Source organism: Cygnus olor, chromosome 1, assembly GCF_009769625.2.
Source record: "Cygnus olor isolate bCygOlo1 chromosome 1, bCygOlo1.pri.v2, whole genome shotgun sequence".
NCBI classification, from domain to species: domain Eukaryota; kingdom Metazoa; phylum Chordata; class Aves; order Anseriformes; family Anatidae; genus Cygnus; species Cygnus olor.
In genome coordinates, this window is record NC_049169.1 from 127,265,895 (window position 1) to 127,286,048 (window position 20,154).

General features: G+C 35.7%; 1 protein-coding gene across 8 annotated transcripts in view; it reads left to right on the forward strand.

Moving 5' to 3' along the window:
• The window catches only part of ADGRG2 (adhesion G protein-coupled receptor G2), a 62,715-nt gene that overhangs the window by 36,567 nt on the left and 5,994 nt on the right, over window positions 1-20,154 (forward strand). For all 8 annotated transcript variants that reach the window (XM_040532479.1, XM_040532486.1, XM_040532496.1 and 5 more), the window contains 19 exons: window positions 153-220; window positions 1,717-1,790; window positions 2,920-2,959; window positions 3,088-3,122; window positions 4,517-4,599; window positions 5,282-5,342; window positions 5,845-6,587; window positions 7,394-7,592; window positions 7,933-8,089; window positions 10,812-10,961; window positions 11,184-11,306; window positions 11,750-11,795; window positions 11,905-12,008; window positions 12,504-12,628; window positions 13,505-13,773; window positions 14,621-14,720; window positions 15,027-15,301; window positions 18,414-18,515; window positions 19,215-19,367. In XM_040532479.1, the coding sequence (XP_040388413.1) occupies window positions 153-220; window positions 1,717-1,790; window positions 2,920-2,959; window positions 3,088-3,122; window positions 4,517-4,599; window positions 5,282-5,342; window positions 5,845-6,587; window positions 7,394-7,592; window positions 7,933-8,089; window positions 10,812-10,961; window positions 11,184-11,306; window positions 11,750-11,795; window positions 11,905-12,008; window positions 12,504-12,628; window positions 13,505-13,773; window positions 14,621-14,720; window positions 15,027-15,301; window positions 18,414-18,515; window positions 19,215-19,367 (2,907 nt within the window). The remainder of the gene's footprint in view (window positions 1-152; window positions 221-1,716; window positions 1,791-2,919; window positions 2,960-3,087; window positions 3,123-4,516; window positions 4,600-5,281; window positions 5,343-5,844; window positions 6,588-7,393; window positions 7,593-7,932; window positions 8,090-10,811; window positions 10,962-11,183; window positions 11,307-11,749; window positions 11,796-11,904; window positions 12,009-12,503; window positions 12,629-13,504; window positions 13,774-14,620; window positions 14,721-15,026; window positions 15,302-18,413; window positions 18,516-19,214; window positions 19,368-20,154) is intronic.

Here is a 20,154-nt window from a genome sequence, read left to right on the forward strand (position 1 = left end):
GAAACTAGTTTAAGTGTTCTTGCATTTTAACAAAAATTTGCATTTTAACAAAAGACTGATTTTTTTTTTAATTCTCAAATTATGTTACATCAAGTAAAGTTGCATCATGTTAAATTTTGATTTTGTTCAACTTTTTTGCCTTTTGGTTTTAGTGTTCTATGTGGGCAAGGTAAAACTTCAGGCAAGAGAAGAAAGTAACACATCACTAAATGTAGAAATAGTAAGTGTTCTCTCTTTTAAAAACTTTGTTGTAAGGAAGGTTGAAATCAGTTTCTTTGTCTACACTTAAAATGCTGATACCCTAACATGATTCTTATGGTTTTATTATGCTTTTATTTTACTTCAAGTACAGTTTGCAGTGCTAGTTAATATTTGCAGGAGATGGATCTTCTCTCTCTCCTAAATAACTGCTGTGTGGCTAAATTTTAGAAGTCCAACTAAGTGAAGTTCCTATGGCAAGGGCCATTATTCTTTGTATAGCCACTGAAAAGGGGAAGGTAACCCTGGAAAGTCTGCAGAGAGAAGTATGAACTGCCTAATTATGAGTCTAAATTTTAGGCATACAGAATCTTCCTTTGGAGATGAATGTAGACACTTGAGGAGGCTGGCATCAAAGTGCTAGCAGTTTGGGCACAAATTAGGTTGCATTGCATCCTGAGAATAATCTATGATGAGACTCTCCTAAACAGGGCATCATTCTGTGCAGCAGGATAAGAATATTTAGTTGTAAATGGAAAACTGAAGAAAAGAAGAGACAAGAAGAGAAAAGGACATTAGCTTGTTAGTGGTCCTTGTACCTTTCTCCTACCCATCCCTGTCTACGCTCAGTCTGAGATTTCGCATACTGACCTCTGCAAGCCTGAGGGTAGTCAGCAAAATCGCCACAGAGAGCTACTGCACAGGAGCACACTGAGCACTGACTTTGGGCAGGGGTAGGCCTGAGTATCCCAAAAGCAAGAGCCACCTCTGCACTGTGTTGCATTTCCATGGTAATAATGCCTCCTGAAACCATCCTGCTGTATTAACGTTATGCTCACAGCTATTAGAAAAAATAGGTTTCTTGTCTCTTGAAACTGTCTCACTTTTTAGCAGAATATGTCTATGGTGGTGTAAAGTACCATATATGTCAGATGATGTTTTCATCAAGATACTCACTGCTTGAAATGTAAAAATAACAGGTAATGGTGGAAACCAGAGCATAAGAATGCAGGTCTGTAAAGGACCTTTAGAAAAACCTTAGTATAACCCTCAGCCCTGAGGCTAGATCAGATATATTTAGATCACTCATACTATGTGTTTCACCTCAGTTCTTGACTTCTAACTCCCAGGATTCTATTATTTATGTCAGTTGTGTAGTTTGTTCCATTGCTGTGCTATCATTGCAGTTAGAAAGTTTTTTTCCATGTCTGGCTTAAGATCTCTGTTGCAGATTGAGCCAGTTTCCTATTTTTCCAGCATAAGACAGTGTGAAACCACTATCATGTTTCCTATATTTTTCACAAGTCAGATCATGTTGTTAGGTCTATCCTGGATAAGCCAATTCCTTCAGTTGTGACAACAAAGTCATCATAAATATCTGTTGAAGTGTATTCATGAGAAAGCATGCTGCTTATCTTTGGAATTTCAGACTGTTAAAATGTGTGAAATAAACCTAAGTTTCTTTTAATGCTAAAAATGACTTGTTTTATTTAGCAGTGGAATCTTTGTTTCTAACAGATTAATAATGTAACCATCAACAATCAAGTTGCAAACTTAATTCCAATTTCAACAGCAGCCCTACAAGAACTGAGGTAAGTAATTTTGAATAAGGATTGAAATATTTGCAGTATTTGAAAAAGATGAAGCAAGCAACCCTTTCATGCGTTTAGCAGAGTCTCCACTTTGCATTATTTCTGCACTTCAGAATTAAACAATTTCAGGAATTGTGAACTGTTTTTCTTAAACATAAAGTTCATATTGGTTAGAGTAGTCTTAGTTTTGTTCTAGTTACCACTGGAGTTTGTTTTAACAAATGGTACACTTGCTGATTTCATTTTAGGTCCTTCAGTTTCCTTGGGGTTTAACAAGGCCTGAGTGCCTTGTTGTTTATATGCTGATGATCTTAATAATAGTAATAACAATAATATTTGAGGATGTGAACTATGGATTGTTGAGAATGTCAGTTTGGCTTTTGCTCTTCATGGATAAATGTCTGTCATAGTTTCAGGGATTTGGTCTGTCTCTTAGGAAATTACTAAGTGAACTTTCATGGCTGTAGGTTTTATTGATTCATGGAGTCATATCTGTATTTTTAGTTTTGTATAACTTCTTCCTTCACAATCTTTCTGAGATGTGCTCTTTCCTCTTTCCAGAAGCATCAAAGCTTTTGCCTAGGTTGTGTCCCCAGCCATAGGTCTGCTTACCTTTCTCTTTCTAGCACGTTTCATATTCATACTGCTCTCCAGAGAGGTTTGAATGTCTGTGTTTACTGCTATTCCCAACCTCCCTCTGAAAATCAAAAACAAACAGTTGGCCAGCAGGTCTTGTTTTTGAAGAAATATGTATCTCCTACTCATTTTCCTTTTGTGGCTTTGAGTATAAGTTTAGAATTCTGTTCCTAATGCTTGCTTGCCAAAAGACAACATTAAGATTTATCTTTTGCTCTTTTAAGTAAGCTTTAAATAAGTGGATTGTTGTTACAACATGTGATGACAGAGGTTTAAACTTAGTTTGTCAAGTGACTAATAAAAGGCAACTATTGACACGTTCAATCCTTTGAAAAGGGTTTTTGCAATATTAGAACTGGTGTAGTTTTAAAAAATCAGCAATCAACTGGATTTTTTTTCCTTGGCAATTGCTTTTTCTTTTCATAATACTGCTATAATTGTCTTTAGAAACATAATTAGAAATCCTCCATGATTGTCACTTTTTATTTTAAAGAATTTCAGAGTTCAACAAAACCTTGCAAGAAGTAAGTGAGGTAAGATGACTAATTGTTACTGTTTAGAAAACTTTTTTTGGCTTATTTCTGATGATGTCATTACCTAAGTATAAGTCCTGCTTTCTCCTGACAAAACAATTTTATTCTTTTTTCCCTTGTTGTTACAGTCCTCTGTTATGGAATGCAGTGCAGAAAACCAGAGGTTTGTTGTTAATTTTTTTAAAGTTTTATATTTAAGAGCTCATATATTGTCTCATATATATATGAATGGCTATGTAACAGGAGAAAAGCTGTCAAGGAAGTTAAGTCTGAGAAACAGGCTGGAGAAATACATGCAGGCTAACGAGGAAAGAAATTCTGATCCTGTTAGTCTCCTAGCATTAGTGATTTATTTTATATGTGTTTTTTTTTTTTTTTTTTTTTTTTAACCAAACTGGTTTAATTAGTCTGGTGAAGCATGGTCTTGCCTGCCATAGTTCTTCTGCATCATCACATTAGCAGAGTCACACAGCAGCTTAGCCACTAAGGCTGTGAGATTCGGGATCACCAAACTTCCAGAGCTTGTGAATGCAATTCTGCTGTGCAGTGTTTCTGAGGTGATTGCTTAGGTGCTTCAGGTTGGGAAACCAGTCATACTCAGGATAGGGAAAGCCCGAGAAGGTAAACTAGTTTAGAGTCAGGAAGCCATGGAGTACCAGAATGGCAAGGCTGCTCCACAGCAGGTGATCCTGGAAACCCTGAAATGTAGATTATGTCTCTCAACTTAATTGCTATGCACAGCTAAACTGATGGCGCTTTAAACAGATAAGATGGAAACACTATATTCTAAAACAGAATCTGGAACTTCATTTCCCCAGATACTTGAGTTTTGGGGTTTATCTTCCTGGTTTAGGATGAAGCAAAAGTCCCATCCCCCCCAATAATAATGGACAGAAAGTCAGATCACACCTTCATGTCGTCTATTGGCAGTAGTTAGGGTACTCTTCATTCTTGTGAGCTGGAGAGAAGTTTCACGTTTTCTTTTATATGTTGTCTTTTCATTCACCTATGTCTTTGAGTTTGCTGAATATGAAGAATACTGACTGTGTGTTTGCTAGTTTAGACAGGGTTTCATGTCATCGAACATAATTGTAAAAAGCATAGTTCTGTGTTTAAGTGAGTCATTTAAGCTCCCTCTAAAGTCATGAGAGAGAACACTAGATTTTTCCCCAGGGTGATGGAGATTTTGTATACACTAACATAGCGATCCAGGATACTTGCTTGTTCCTCTCTGGGGTTTCTCTACAGTAAAAATGGAGATTGTTATTACCTTTACAAAATTACCAACTGTTTAAAGGCTAGCATTGGTTAGGGAGGATCCCATTTAAGAATCAACAGTGTCTGCAGAGAAAACAGAAAATAAGCTGCCACAAACTGATATATTATTCTTCTTTTTAGCTTGATGTAGTGTTTTACATACATTGGAAATATTCTCACGTTTGAAAAAGCCTAGGAAAAAAGTGCTTTCGCTGACTTAGTATTTGTCATTAATTTCATGCATTGTAAAGACAAGGCGTATCTGTTTCTTGAGTCTAAGACTTTTTCTTCTCATTATAGTATACACTGCAATTTCATAATAAAGCTGGCTAAGAAAGAGAATATAAGCAGTTTGAGAGACAGAGCAGAAGTAAGCAAAATTGGTAAGTTGTGCTTTAAACACAGTCTCATCACAGTTACCCTTTCAGATGTTTTTATAGATGTCATGTTTTTACAGGTGGCCTCCAAGTAGATAAAAGAGAAGTCTTACTTAATTTTAAATAAAAATACATTTTTGTTGAACAATATACATGCACCAAAAATGCAGCCTTTCTGATTTTTGGGTGGGGAGAGGGAGATAAGTATGTGTTTAAAAAATGTTGTATAAAATTGCTGCGTACATCAATAGAGCAGATTTTGAAAGGATGAGCTGAAACATAGCTTGAGTACACATGTATTTCTGAAATGGTGGCCTGAATTGACAAGTTTATAATGTAGTCAAGTTTTCTTAGTGATATTGTGATAGTATGGAGTGGTGGCTCATGCCATTTGTCTCTTTGTTTAAAAGCATGTACCTTTGCATTCTAGTTTGTTTACCATACTAAAAAGAGAAATCTGTGCTTCTTGGGCACTGAGCAAAAATGTGGGGGTATTTATTTTGACATATCAAGATCAGTTTTGCAAATGTTGTTTCAGAAGAAAATCAAAACGAATTATACGAGATGCACTATTGTTAAAAAAAAAAAAAAAAAGTAAAGCATACACTTATTTGAATACCTTACTTAATGGTATTAGCAATTTTTATGCTTCAGGACAAACTAGGTTAATGCTTCTTTGTCATCTCAGAACAGTGCTGCTGCTCATCACTGAAGTATTGTTCCTTGACTGCTGAAGAATTAAAAATGTAGTAAGTATAAACACAAAAAGGTTGACATGCTTATTTCTTAATCTTTGTAACACATAAGTAGAGTGAACTTCCACGGTGCTGTAGAATAGCTAGGAAGGACTCCATAAACACAAACTGACAGACATCTTCCTGTATAGCTCCTTTCCCTTTCCTCCTTACCACTCCCTTTCTTTCTTTCTTTTTCCTTTTTTTTTTTCCTCCCTGATGCAGGTAGCTTTTGTGTTCAGAATCAGGTCACCTCCAAAGCAGACAACAAATGGGGTGGTAGTATTTATGGATTTGCTAGTTAACAACTACAGCAAAATAGAATGCATGAACCCTTAAAATGCTACAGAATTAGTATTTGTCAGTAGAGCATGGGACACCTGATCTGATAAATTTTAAAATATGCACTATTAATAGTATGTCCATATCATTCATACAGATTTTTCTAACTCATTTTCTTTAAAATATAAATAATGTTACATTTAACATGCATTTCTGTGCTTTTTTTTTCTTACAGTACTATAGAAGTGCCGCCTCATCCCATATGGGTTCCTTTCTTTCGTTCTTCTTCTCCCCCTAAAAAGACTGCAGTCTCTTCCTTCAAATCTAATGCTTTTCTTTCCCCCACTGTGCTTTCTGTAAAACAAAGCCCCACAGTTAGACCACTGATCCCACCATTCACGGAAATTTCTTTTTCGGGAACTCTCTCCACATCTCCTCTATCTGAGACTTCTGCCACATCTACTACTGCAGCTTCTTCGTCTTCTACCACTGATACCACTACTCTTTCCACTTCTGAGTCCCTTGCTCAACCTACTGGGCCACCTTTTCCTTCTATAGCTTCTAATAAATCTATCACTACAGCTCTGTCTTCCACAACTGCAACAAAATCTATCGCTAATGTTGCTCTCTCAATTAAATCTGATGCTACATACCTTAGCAAGCCTATCACAATTATTTCTCCTGCTGTAGGTTTCACTAAACCTACTGCAGTTTCCTCTTCTAAGCTTCCTCCCAGACCTCCTATAGCAATTCCACCTACTGAGACTACCACCAAATCTGTTGCACAAATTCCTCCTGCAACAGATTCAACCCAACCTATTACTGGTGACAAAAACATTACTTCAGCACCTACTCTTCCTTTTACTCCTTTTACAATAACTTTGACCCCTACTGTTAGTCCTGGCAAACATTCTGTCTCAGCTTCTCATCCTCATTCTACTGCTGATGGCCATGGTAGCCTGCCTAATGGAAGCACAGGTAAATATGACAGATAAAATATATATTTTTAACTTGAATGCCATGTACTGAATTTGCTTTTAAAATCTATTAACTAGATTTTAGTTATGTATCTGAGCTATCACCTTCCAATTACTGTGACAAGCCTGACACAACTTTCAAAAGCTGTATACTCATTTTAGAACATGTTCTGATGCCTCTGGCCATGACAAGTGGTACCTCACTATATAATTTTTTGGTAACTGTGGTAGTTAAGTACTGTGTGCTAAGCTCCCAACAGGTATATTTAGTAGAAAAAATAAAGTCACAGAGACAGTTAGGTAACTTTATTTTGCCAAATCAGTATTTAAAATACTGAAAATCAAAGTTTGATTTTCCTTAAAATATTCTAATTGATTAGGAATATTTTTAATGACTATGTATTTTCCTATGAAGATTTTATGCATCTTCCCAAGCTTCTTCTCAAATTGCTGGTTTTATCCTGATTTTATTCTACTTTCAGGCATCCAGTGCCAAAAAATCCAAAATAATAAGTTATTAAACATCACTAATAGTCTCATGAGAGGACCTTTATAATCAAAAAAAGTGGAGTCAACAGTGGCCCTTTGAAACCTTGCTCTTTATTTTCCGAAGACTTAAAATATTGCTATCTGCAAAGTATCTAATAGGGAGAAAAAATCATTCTCTTTCATGTAACGTGCTGATAAACCTTACACTTGTGGTAAGGTTTTTCATTCAAGAGAACTGCGTAATTTTTCTAGTTCTCAGGGCTTACTTGATTTGTTGAGCACAATACTTACAAATTCACAACTCTTCTTTTGTCACAGGAAAGATACTGTCAGCTACTACGTACACAACTTCCATATATACTGCCATCAATATCACCACGCCTGAGCAAATCGTGTCCAAAATAGAAGGTGATCTAGCAGCTGGAAAAGTAGAGCCAAATTACGTAGAAAGGATGGTTAGTGAGGTTAGCAAAGTCCTGACTGCTTCTCAACCATTATCATCCCAAATTTCTAACAGGTAGGTCATTCTGGCAATAGATTAAAGGTATGTTGTATTGACTGTCTTGGTAAATTACCTTTAGCAAGTTTCATTTTTTCAGAATCATAGTCCAAAAGAATGTTACTTGTTCTTTAGTGTACTTACATGGAAAGGGAGTAGTAGTATAGTGTTACTCGCTCTACTGTAATATAATGCCATGGAAAACAGTGTATCTTTTTGTGTTGAAACCACAGTAAGTGAGCAGAGTAAGCCATATTTTTTACTGTGCTTGGATGGATTGCTGTTCCACAGCCACAGCTTGCCTGAGAACTTTAAAGGTATGTGCTTGGTAGTACGGAGTATCTCTTTTCCTTAACAGAATTATAAAACTGGTGGATTATATGGGCTTAAAACTGAACTTTTCAACAACGTCTGCTGATTTTTCCTCCCCATCCTTGGCTCTGGCAGTTGTCAAAACCAATAGCATCCGCTCCAACCAAATGTCTTTTGCTGTCCAGGACTCATCCGATCTCCAGGTAGAACACTGATAATTCTAAATTTTATGAATTTTTAAATGTTAAAGTTTAAAATATTTGTTTTAATGTTTGTATGTAAAACATATTTTTTCAGGATCTTTTGTTCATGTTATTTTCAGAGAAAAAGACTTTGCTTTTTGAAGCCTTCCAGAGTTTTTCCTTTTGTTTTCCGTTATGAAGTAAATAAGGGACACAGCAGAAACTGGCATTCAACTAATAAGCTGTTACAGGGTACAGCCAGAACACTACAATGGATAGACTGCTTGGCTGAATAATTTTGCCTCAAGAACCCTGAATCATGAGTCACTTAATTACCCACCCTGACGGTGCTGAAATTTGTCAAGGAGTGTTGCCAGATAGCTCTGTATGTTAGAAGGAAATTAATTGCAGGAAACTGCAGGTGCCAGGAAAGAACTATTATGTTGCTTGTATAATAACATTCTTATATTTGTCACTCATGACTAGTTGGTCTTGCCAAGAAAAAAGTGCTTAGAAAGTTTGGATCCAGTTTGTCTCACTCAAAACCTTCCCTCCCGGTTGAGGAAATTCTAATTTGGACAATACCACCAGTTCATGGAGGCTTAAGTGAGAAGAGATGGAAAGTTCTGGACAGATCCTGGCACACTCTGTCCTCCTGGAGAAGTAGACAGATTAAGCTAGCATGAACCATTAGTAGTACTGGAACTGTTCTGTGATACTGAAAAACTGAAAATTATACGAAATTGTAACATTTGAGTTGTTTTCTGTTTTCCTAGCAATATGTAGTGCATGAGTCTAAGATGACTCTTGGAGGTGGTAGTGCTGAAAAACAGATAATTGCTAAGTAATGATCTTCTGGAAATCTGATGGCACTGGCAATGAAATACAGAGAATCATCAACAAGTATCATCTAGTTCAAAACAGAGCAATGGGAATGCTTTTGTGGAATTGATTTGGGATTTCATTGGTGGCTGTCTGAACCAGTGGTCTCCAAAGTGGGATGTGGGTGCTGCAGGGGTGCACAGAATCCATTGTGGAGCAGGAAGAAAATATTTTTCTACCATTAATAAATGAAACATATATATATATAAATAATTATTATTTAATCTTTATCTCATCCTTTTTTGATTTCTATTTTTGTGTATGTTTTACAATGCACATAATAAATTAGTGGAGTAGTGCATGTATGTAATGTATAAATAAAAACATATATTTTGGGGTGGATACTCAAAAAAATTTTACTAACGGGTGTGCGGTCAAAAGTTTGGAAACCACTGGTCTAAACAGAAGAGTTAAACCATATTGGTAGGTCACTGAGGAGTGTTCACGTTGTTGTTTCTGTTACAAACATTCTTTGAAAACACAGATAATTTATCTCTTCAGTTCTGCTACTGTTTCACATCTCCTGTGAACTCTGAGATATTTCTATGTAAGATGACTAATGTGCTACAAGGAACACAAATTTAACTTAAGAGATTTTTTCAAGAAAAAATTAGAGTTTTTGTAGTAAACAAAGCTCTTTGTCATATAAATGCAGTACAGAAAACTGGGTGAAAGTTCAGATATTCTTTTACCATGCTAGATCATTTAGCTCTTGAGATATCTGAATTGTAGTTTATCCAGATTATTTTTGCCATTTCTAGCAGATGAACACGAATCGAGGTTTTATAGCCCTAGGTTCCACTTAACAATGTACTTAAAAACTTAGAGTTTTCTGGATTCATTTTTAAAAGGTTCAATCTTAATTGCAATTATAATCCCTGAGCAGAGGCACTAGTGAAGTCTGCCTGTGTTCTTTGCTCCTGCACTGGCGCAAAAATCCCGCTTCTCCCACTTCAGGACCCTTAGTTCTCCTATACTTTTCCTACAGCCTTTGCGTTCATTATCCTGATTCTTCATTTAGATTCCAGACATCTTACTCTCCCTACCTTGTAACCCTGTCAGCTGGCGTAGTCCCTTTATGGTACCACCCTTCCATGTCCACTACGACTCTTTGCTGCCTGATACTCTCATTTCTTTCCTATTGCTTGCTTCTCCCATGTCTCTGGCCTACTTTTGCTAGGCCTTCTGGTTGGGCAAGAGGCAGTACCTTCTGGGGTCATTCTGGAGCTCTACATATGGTGATAGATCAATCAGGAATTCCAGAAACGAATGGAGAAGTAAGGCTTACCTCAAGGAATAGTAAGATTCTTTTCTTTTTGGCAGCCACAGCTTAAAAATCTGTTTTATCTGCCTTTCTTCTTTCAAGTTTAGTTGAAATTAGCCAAGGAATTAAAAATGGTCAGGGCATGTTTAATGTAGAAATAGGTGGGTACCATGAGTATAAAAACCTAAATTTCTTAGTAAATCATCTACAAATTATATACTTTTTTCACATGGGGTATAAAAATTCTTTGTTTTGCAGGTTTCTGTGCTGCAAAAAGTTAATCACCCTACACGGTTACATAGACCTAGCCAGACTGTTGCTTATCAATATTACCCACCACAGTGATGTTCTGCCCCTGTACAAAAATGGGTAAAGACAGAGTATTTTCAATGATAGGCAGAGCTGAAATAAGTTGCACTATTTTCAGGCCTGCAGATGCTATTTGTTCCTTGGCACGTGAGAGGAATGAGAGAACAGGAATGAGTTCCTGGCAGTCCTTAGATACGTATTTCAAAGTTCTAAACTGAAAATAAGGTATAATTTTTTTTTTTCCTGTAGTGACAGAAATCAAGTATAATCTGTGCATTTATTTTTCAGATCTCTCTCGGCGTTAATGCACTTCAAGACTTAAATAATCTTGGATCAATTACACTTCCTTCATCATTGCTGACAAATTTACCTCTCGAAGAGCTGGGCTTGGCTTCTAGAATTATATTCAATTTCTTTAAAAAGACTGCTGTGTTCCAGGTATCTTTTTAATCCTTTCTTTGTTCATAAGGGTTTTAAACTCAAGACTAGAGCAAAATCAAATGCGGACTTTTTTCCCATAAAACACATTTTAAAACTTCCCGATTTAAAAAGTAATTATTTTTGTTGGATACTCACTCCACATAATACCTGAACTTGTGTGTGCTGTACTCTGCATCGTTTTCTTTGATTTTAAAATCTGATTACTTTTTGTCATTCCAGGATCCGTCCTTGAAGAACACGTCTTTAATCAGCAGTGTTATATCATCAAGTGTTGCTAACCTCACAATTAAAAACTTAAAGGCAAATGTTACTGTCACTTTACAGAATATCAGACCTAATCAGGTAGGATTTATGTTTTGGCAGACAAAGTGTAGTTTTGTTGCCTCCACTGGAGTTGTTGTAGAAGAAATACTGTACCAGAAATACAGATCAGTTGGTTCTGCTTTAATAGTGTGCACAATTCATTTCTAACTAGACCTTCAAAATCACTCATCTTTGCTTATTTATCATTGGTATTAATTTTTATTCTCTAATGATTTGATGTCATTTTGCTGTATCACTCATTCATGAAGTTTTATCCTTCCTACCTATGCTTCTGTTTTATTCTCCAAAGCATAAACCTTTTAGATAGAAGCCTGACAGTGGGGGTTGCTAGGGAGATAACTGCAATGACATTGACACTTAAATTCATTTTGCATTTAAGTAAAAGAAATATATATTTATCATTAACTCACGGTTTAGTAAAACATCTTTTTATTCTTTTTTTTTTTTAAACTCCCAAACAGGATAATTCAACAGTTAGATGTGTTTTTTGGGACTTTAATAAAAATGGTGAGTACTTGATATCACCCAAGATAATCATGTTGTTTTAGGTATGCTAACTCATGTTAATAATATAAAGACATGCTTTAACGAGTAACAAAGCTCTTTTCTTTAACAGGTGGACATGGAGGCTGGTCGTATGAAGGTTGCATTGTTAAAGAAAGTAGAGTAAATGAAACAGTTTGTTCATGCAACCACCTCACAAGCTTTGCAGTTTTGATGGTAAGTATTTCAAAAATTATAGTCTTACCCTGATTCAAGAAAATGTTAAAGCATGTGTCATATTCAGTAAATGAGGATTCAGTGAGCACATACGATCTATTAAATACTAATCAGGTTCTATTCACTTCAGTGTTAGTATGTAGAGCAATAAAATTAGTGATGTACTTAAGCTGCTTGTTGAACTGGGGCCCATGAGTTCCATTGAAGTCAAAATCGCTTAACTGCTTATTAAACCACACCTTATATATTTAGGCAGTTGTTTTTTCTGTAGAAAAGGGAAATTAGTATAAATCAAATTTAAAACGGTGTTTTAATCAGATGGGATTTCTCAATTAGATTGGCATTTCTGTTTTTCATTAACCTTTAACAAGTTCTTTTTATTAAAAAAATGTATTTTTTAATGCAGGACGGAAGGTATTTTTTTGTTGTTGTTATGTGTTTTTTTATTTAATAAGCATGCTCTCTGACATTAACTTCTGTTTGTTTCCATTTTAGAACTTGTATGGAAATACTCCTTTAAGTCCCACACAAGAATTGGTACAGACTTTTATATCCTATATAGGCTGTGGCCTCTCTGCAATTTTTCTTTCTATCACTCTTGTGACCTACATAGCCTTCGAGTAAGTACCTGTTCAACAAAGCTGCGTTATTCTTCAATGATGATAGCTTTTATTCTCCACTGCAAACTCCTTTCCAGTAGTTATAGATTCTGTCTCAGTTAATAATGTACAAATTTGGAAGGGGTTGATTCAGTCTTGCTCAAGGGTTAATCTTATAGATAGGTGAATTAATCGTGAGGCTTTATGCAGTAAGAAGTGATGAAGTAACACTTTAAAGTGTTTTACAGTATATTATCATAGAAGAAGAGTGAAGGAATGTGTTTAAGATAGAACATACAGAGCATTTCTGAATGATAGCATTTTGAAATCATTTGTATTCTCTAATGAAATGCAATTATGGCATGCTAACTTTTTTTTTTTTTTGAACATTTTCTTAAGATGATTGAGGCTTAACTATTAAATCCTCTACAGTATGTTTTGGAAATCCTTCCAGAAATGATTTGTCACCCGTTTACTCTATCCTATCATTAAAGAATTATTTGGCTCTATCACAGTTTTAGGAGCCCAGTAGAAAGCCTAATCTAGACTAGCATTAAAGAACACTCACATTTTGTTTTTTGGAAGTACTCCAAAAAGGAGAAGCCCAACATGTAAAATGATGTAAAATGTAAAAAAATTATGGTACTGATACCTAGGAATCCAAGCTGTTGTTCATATTTATGTAATCTTAATGTAACAAACTTTATGCATACAGACCATTAATTTGGAAATGTTTTATAAAACACTGTCCCATGTATAAATGCAATATAAGAATCATTATATATGAATGAAAATATAAAAATACATTTTCGCATTTGTGCACTGACAAATACAAGAGAGAAAGTAAGCCAGGGATCCAGGGACTATTGATGTCATCTCACTAATTTTGCTTTTTAGGAAAATCCGGAGAGACTACCCCTCCAAAATCTTAATCCAGCTATGTGCTGCATTACTTCTACTCAACCTAGCTTTCCTCCTTGACTCATGGATTGCGTTGTATGATACACAAGGCCTATGCATTGCAATTGCTGTATTTCTCCACTATTTCCTCTTGGTTTCCTTCACCTGGATGGGCCTAGAAGCTTTCCACATGTATCTTGCCCTTGTGAAAGTCTTTAATACCTATGTGCGGAAGTACATTCTTAAATTTTGCATTGTTGGTTGGGGTATGTATGTATTTAATTTTTTTTTTTTGGATGCTAAATAGATACATCATCTTACCAAGTATTTCAGTGAATGTGACACAGTTCAGAAATGCAAATGAAGCAGTCATTAAATGCTATGACCTGTCAGTGATGAAGTATTCATTATCAGTAAATCAGATTGTATGAATTCCAAATTCATATTCACATTTGAGATAGTGAACTTCTCCCTAAGTGCAGATTTTTTCAGATCGCAAAGTGCAAAACTTAGGCTGCCTCAATGCAAATGGATAATGGATTTTCCTTGTGCAAGTATAATAGAACCAATTTTTAATGTGCTTACTTCCATTTCCATTTACCAGACAGATAGCATCAGTTCTGTTTTGAAAATAAATGCCATTAAATATATACATTACATTCCTGGAATAGCACTGTTTATAACAAAAAGTGTCGAAATAGATATAACTGCTTAAAGGACAGAGAGATTCTAGTCCTCGTTATTCTCTCTGGCCACTTGAGTAAACACAAGTGAAGGCACTAAAATCAATATGATCGTTTTCTTTCAACAGGTGTAAGAATGAAAATTGCGTATGCTGTATTTGATGTCTTAAATCAGTTTGACGTGATACTATTTGTTGCCTAATTGAGAAAGATTTGGAGTTATCTGAGGAGAACTCTGGTTTCTTTCCAAGTTGTGCTCTTGTTTGAATGCCCCAGTTTTTATTATTTTTTTTCAGACAGCTAGTCGTCAACATAATTCAACAGGCAAATTTCAGAATCTAGATTTCACTGATAAATATAGTAATTTCAAATTATCATAGTACTGTCTTTGTCAAGATTTCCATTTACATGTTTTCTCATAATCTTCTAGGGTTACCAGCAGTAGTTGTTGCCATTGTGTTGGCGGTATCACCAGATAATTATGGATTTATATCCACTGGAAAGGTTTCAAAAACAAGACCTGATGAATTGTAAGTTGCAAGGAGGCACTTTTTTTGGGGGGTGAAGGTCCTACCAAATTGCTTTTCTTCAAAGTACAGGTGGGGGAGGGAAGGAAGCAATGAGAGAGCTTTGAAATGGTATGGCTCTACAGCATTTTGTGTGCTTTGTAGTATCTGCCTACGTGAATGCTCTTAACCTTTGGCAAAAACATACAAGTTTTTAAAAAAGAGACAAAAATGGTTTGTATTTACAACAAAGTATGGCTTTATCTCATACTTATTTTACTTAATGTCTTTTTCTGATAGTAGCTGACAAACTTTATTTTTGTGTTCTAGCTGCTGGATTAAAAATAGAATTGTCTTCTATATTACTACTGTGGGATACTTTTGTGTGATATTCCTGATCAATATCAGCATGTTCATTGTTGTGCTGATTCAGCTCTGTCGCATTAAAAAGAAAAAACAACTTGGTGCTCAAAGAAAAACAAGTATTCAAGACCTCAGGAGTGTTGCTGGCCTCACGTTCTTGTTGGGAATTACTTGGGGATTTGCTTTCTTCACAGTAAATGATGTGTTTACTTACCTCTTTACCATTTTTAACACGTTGCAAGGTAAGTTCATGTTTTGTGTGTCAGCCCACTGCTTATGCTATAATGAACAAAACATTTGAAAATGGCACTTTCTTGATTCAGCAACAAAAATGTAATTTTCATACATTCTTTAAGATGTTACTTAAATTTGATATGATACTGCTTTACTCTAATCTTATGTTACTGTTATGTTACCATAAGGTGCAGAAAAGCTATCTACTAATTATATGTATACCATATTTATACCTATAAATATTAGAATTTAAATGTATGCAAACCAGACACCACTGGAAGTGACTGTCTTTCTCTAGTCAATAGATTACTTGTAAATACTCAGTTACTGTAAGTGCTCACATAATAATGCAATTAATGTAGTGAAAACTGCGTTATTTCTCTGCTTACCTCTAAGCCAGAGGAGTGAGGGGTGACATTCATCAAAGGGCCATTGAGACAGGCAAGGCTGCAACATGTAAAGTTAGTGGTCCAACTCCTGAGCATAGCCTTTAGTACATAGAAGGCATGCAGCTTTGCAGAGGCCAGGATGCTACTGGATATATCCAAAAGCAGACTTCAGAAGCTTCAAAAGCTTTCATATAAACATGAGGTACCGTAGTTGCCTACAGTTATCTGGATGTACCTGAATTGTCCTGTTGCACTTTGAATACAAACTTCTGCTTAAATGGCATTTTAGGTGACTAGCTGAATAATTTTCCAGAGAGGCTAAAGCAATTAAAATTGCAATTCAGTGTATATACCACTCCCCTATTTAGTATGGGACACAGCTTAAATGGTTCCCTGGCCTGTGGGTGCATAGAGATCGTGACAGTGGATTTGCAGGATTCCATAGTACACAAGGACACAAAGGCTTTATTTCATACATTTGTTTACTTTAATACAGATGAACGTAAATCACCTCTAGCAAGTGTAATAGCAAGTGTAGCTATGATTAATGAAGTAAGTATATATCAAGCTATTACAGAAAAGCAGTATATATATATATATATATATATAGCTGCAATCAATAGCAGCAGCAAGTGTATCAAAAGAGAGGTTACTACAGGCTACTACAAACTTAGCACTAGTAAAGTAGTGAATATGCTCACAATTAGTTCCATATACGCATGCATACATGTATATACACATATATATTCAAAACGTTACCTGTACCAAGTGCTCATCTAACTGATCCCAGAAGCAGGACTGATCCCAGAAGTGACAACAGACAGTTTCACTTTGAAGATGATCTTCATCATGGAGTTTGGAGTCAGCCAGATGTCCCCAGAAAGTAAATCTTGCAGGAAAAGTCTGTGCACAGGAAGTTCTCGGAGAGAGAAATTCCATTTCGCATGGAAAACAAGTCATTTTTATATCACAGAGACATAAGAGAGTGTAGGACACCACCAGTTAGAGCAGCCAATAGATGATGCTAATTTCATTCTGCTTCTATTCTTCCAGACACAATTTTACTTTTCCCAGACTACTTAACTTCTTTTGACTAAAACAGCCAGTAGCAGTTACTGATTCCAACCTTCTCAGGGTGTTTTACCTTCGTTCCAGAGCATTTTTTACCCTTTCCAGATAATTTGCAGTTACAGTTCCTTGGTTTTGCTGTTATTATTAATATCTGCAGGATGTCTCTGGTTCTTAGGTACTCAGCTGCCCTTCAAAGAGGTCAGCTGCACTTCTCAAGGATGCTTCTGGTTCACAGGTCTAGTTCTCAAGCTAGTAGTTCTCAGGCTGGCAGACATCTGTCGATATTTTAGCAGACATTTTCTGTCAGTATTTTCCTCATAGTCAGGTTGCCTTTATGGCTGCTCCCATCAGTTTCTTGATTTTTTGAGTACCTTATTATTTGGTTAACAGGGGGGATGAACCCTTATCCTCACAGGTCTCACATGGAAGTGTGTAAAACCAACTCAGGACTGTAGATTCTGTGTGGTAAAAGAACTCTGTTATGTGAGGCTAAGTTCCACTTCTGCTCAGCTTTAACTTAGATGCTGGACAAATCCTGAAATTAAAAGTAATATAGGATGCATAAATTGTGTTGACTTTAAGCTTATGCCAGTGCTTCAAAACTGAATTTGAAAGTGGTATTAGAACCATGAGTAGAGCAACATGTAGTTACATTCAAATATTCATCCTGAAAGCCAAAGTTAGGAAGTTATTTAAGCTACCAAAGATGTAAGTAATCTCTCCTAGTAGGAATTTACGTGTTTAACTGACCTTAAAAGTAGAGTGAACATAACATACTTGCGAGTCTGTGCCAGCCTGAACATTTAGTTTTCCTTCTTGTTCTTTTCCATTCATTCTAAACCTATCACTGATGTTCTCAAGGATACGTTGCAGCTGGAAAACTGCAAAGACCAAGTGCCACTTTTCCTTAAAGTGGGAGGGCGGGCTTTTATAAGCAGGGAGAGTTACATACCATTGTGTGTCAGTAGAAGTGAATGTGAAGCAGGTAATGTCTGTAGGGCAAAGCTGGCAAGACATAGGGATGAGCCCTATCCCTTCTCGAAAATATTAGGCTTTAAAGTTGTGGTGAAGTTAATATTTTAGATATGAGTTATTTTCTTTGTGTGATGCTCTAAATGACATAACAATGATTCTGTGTCCAATTAATAGCTCCTTGAATCTCTGGAAAGTTCAGTAATGGTGCTTCAGGAGCTAGGAATACAAGAATTAAAAATTTTTTTTTTCATTACTGGTTCTATTACAGTTGGTGGTAACAGGTCATCTGCTAATAAAAGCTGTGGCAATGTCATGCCATTTGTTGAGAGCTGTGTAGCCTGACAGTGTTGTATCGTGCCCTGATACATTGCTTTGAATTGACATTGCTTTGAATTCTTTTCCAAAAGTGCTAAGTAAATTTCAGAATCCACAGAATTTTTCCCTTCCTATTTGAAAGTAGAAACTTCTTGAACTTTGTGGATTTGGTTATATTTGTTCTTCATGCATTTGTGTGTATGATTCCTTTCATCTATGTTCAGTGGAAAAGTATTCTCTAGCATTCAGAGTTCTCAACTTTTTCACCAAAGAAAGGTGTCATCCCTTTTGATTAGAAATTAAAAACAAATGAAGGAAAAACAAAACATTGTTTATTAAGAAGTTGTAAAAGTCAATCATTGCTTTGCAGGATTCTTCATTTTTATCTTCTATTGTGTAACAAAGGAAAATGTCCGTAAACAGTGGAGAAGATACCTTTGTTGTGGGAAATTCAGGCTGGCTGAAAACTCTGGTAAATATGGAAACCTTTTTTTTTTTTTTTTTTTTTTTTTTTACTTCTTAATACTTATACTCAGTGTTAAGTTCCTAGTATTTTGTAATATGCTAAAACCTCTGAAATTATGCTCTTTAAAGGTGGCAATTGATGCAGTTCTTGCATGCTGTCGCATTAAGGTGTTAACTGCAGTTGATCTCTTCCATTGCAGTGTATGGGCATGTCTTTGCAGAAGACTTGATCATCATTAGGAACCTGTAAGATTGGTTCTAGCTTCTATATCAAGTGTAGTTTTGTTAAGTACTTCAACGAAAGCAAGGTGAAACATACTTTAAACCAAAAAATCTAGAAATAGGTTTATGTTATTTGTTATTCAGTGGTTAACTTCTCATAAGGCTATATATATACTGTTTATACGCTTCAACTTAGATGATCAACTGTACTTTAGTTGCTGGAAAATTCTGATCTGTCTGCAGTCATAAAACTAAGACAGTTGTCTTGTATTAAAAAGGGCCAAAGAGGAAAAAGGAACTACATACAAAAATTGTAAACATCAAGAAACATGACATTTGTTGGAGAATATTAATCTGTTTAGAATACTGTGAGGAGAGTGGGTAAAGCCTTGTTTTTTATGTTAATTTAGTTGCATTATTAACTATATTTTTATGTTTTGCTTGTCTGAGTTGCACAATTTTCTGTAACATGTATCTGTTGTAGACTGGAGTAGAACTGCTACTAATGGTTTGAAGAAGCAGACTGTAAATCAAGGTGTATCCAGTTCTTCCAATTCCTTACAATCAAACAGTAACTCCACTAATTCTACAACTTTGCTGATGAATAATGATTATTCAGTGCACACAAATGGAAATGGTATGTATCATACAGTGCTATGTTCTTTCATGCTGACTTAAAATGAATTGCTGACCAATTATTATTTATAAATACAGGGTCAGAATATTTCCCAATATCCTCACAAATAATACCACATCTATTTTAGGGGACTGTACACAAAGTTTTACAATACCAATTTATCCTACTCAGTAGGAACTATTGATTTATGTATGAAACGGTAGGTAATATTCCTTACAAAGCTATTATTTACCCGAAGCTGCTGTTAACACCTTTCTTGTCACTTGAAGATATGAAAATAAGCTTCAAGAATGTTTAAAAACAGTTCATATTTTAAAACTTATAAAAATAAACATAGACTGAAGAAGAAAGAAATGTAGGATACCCCATGAAGATGTTTTGAGAATATGAAAGAAAGGATGTAGGAGATAATATGAAGAACTCCTGCTAACATTAATGGAACACTCACGTGGAAGCTGCTTACGAGAGGAGGAGAAATGGAGAATGTAACCTGTAAAACCACCTCAGTGAAGAGAGCACTGTTGAGAGGGGTGCCTCACTCTTGGCTACAGAGTAAGTATTGAAGCCGAATTGCTCCATAGCTCTTTATATTCACTGTGCTAAGGATATTTTTTGCTGACGGAAATATACCTTTGTTGCAGGAAACAGTTGTTCTGAAGTAAAATTATTTGTGTGCCTAAGGTATTTTTCCCAACTGATCAAGAGTTGAGCTAAGAAGTCATGCTATCAGCTAGATTGTTTAGTATGAAGTTGTAGAATATGCTCACAAAGGTTAGGTTGTCCTCAT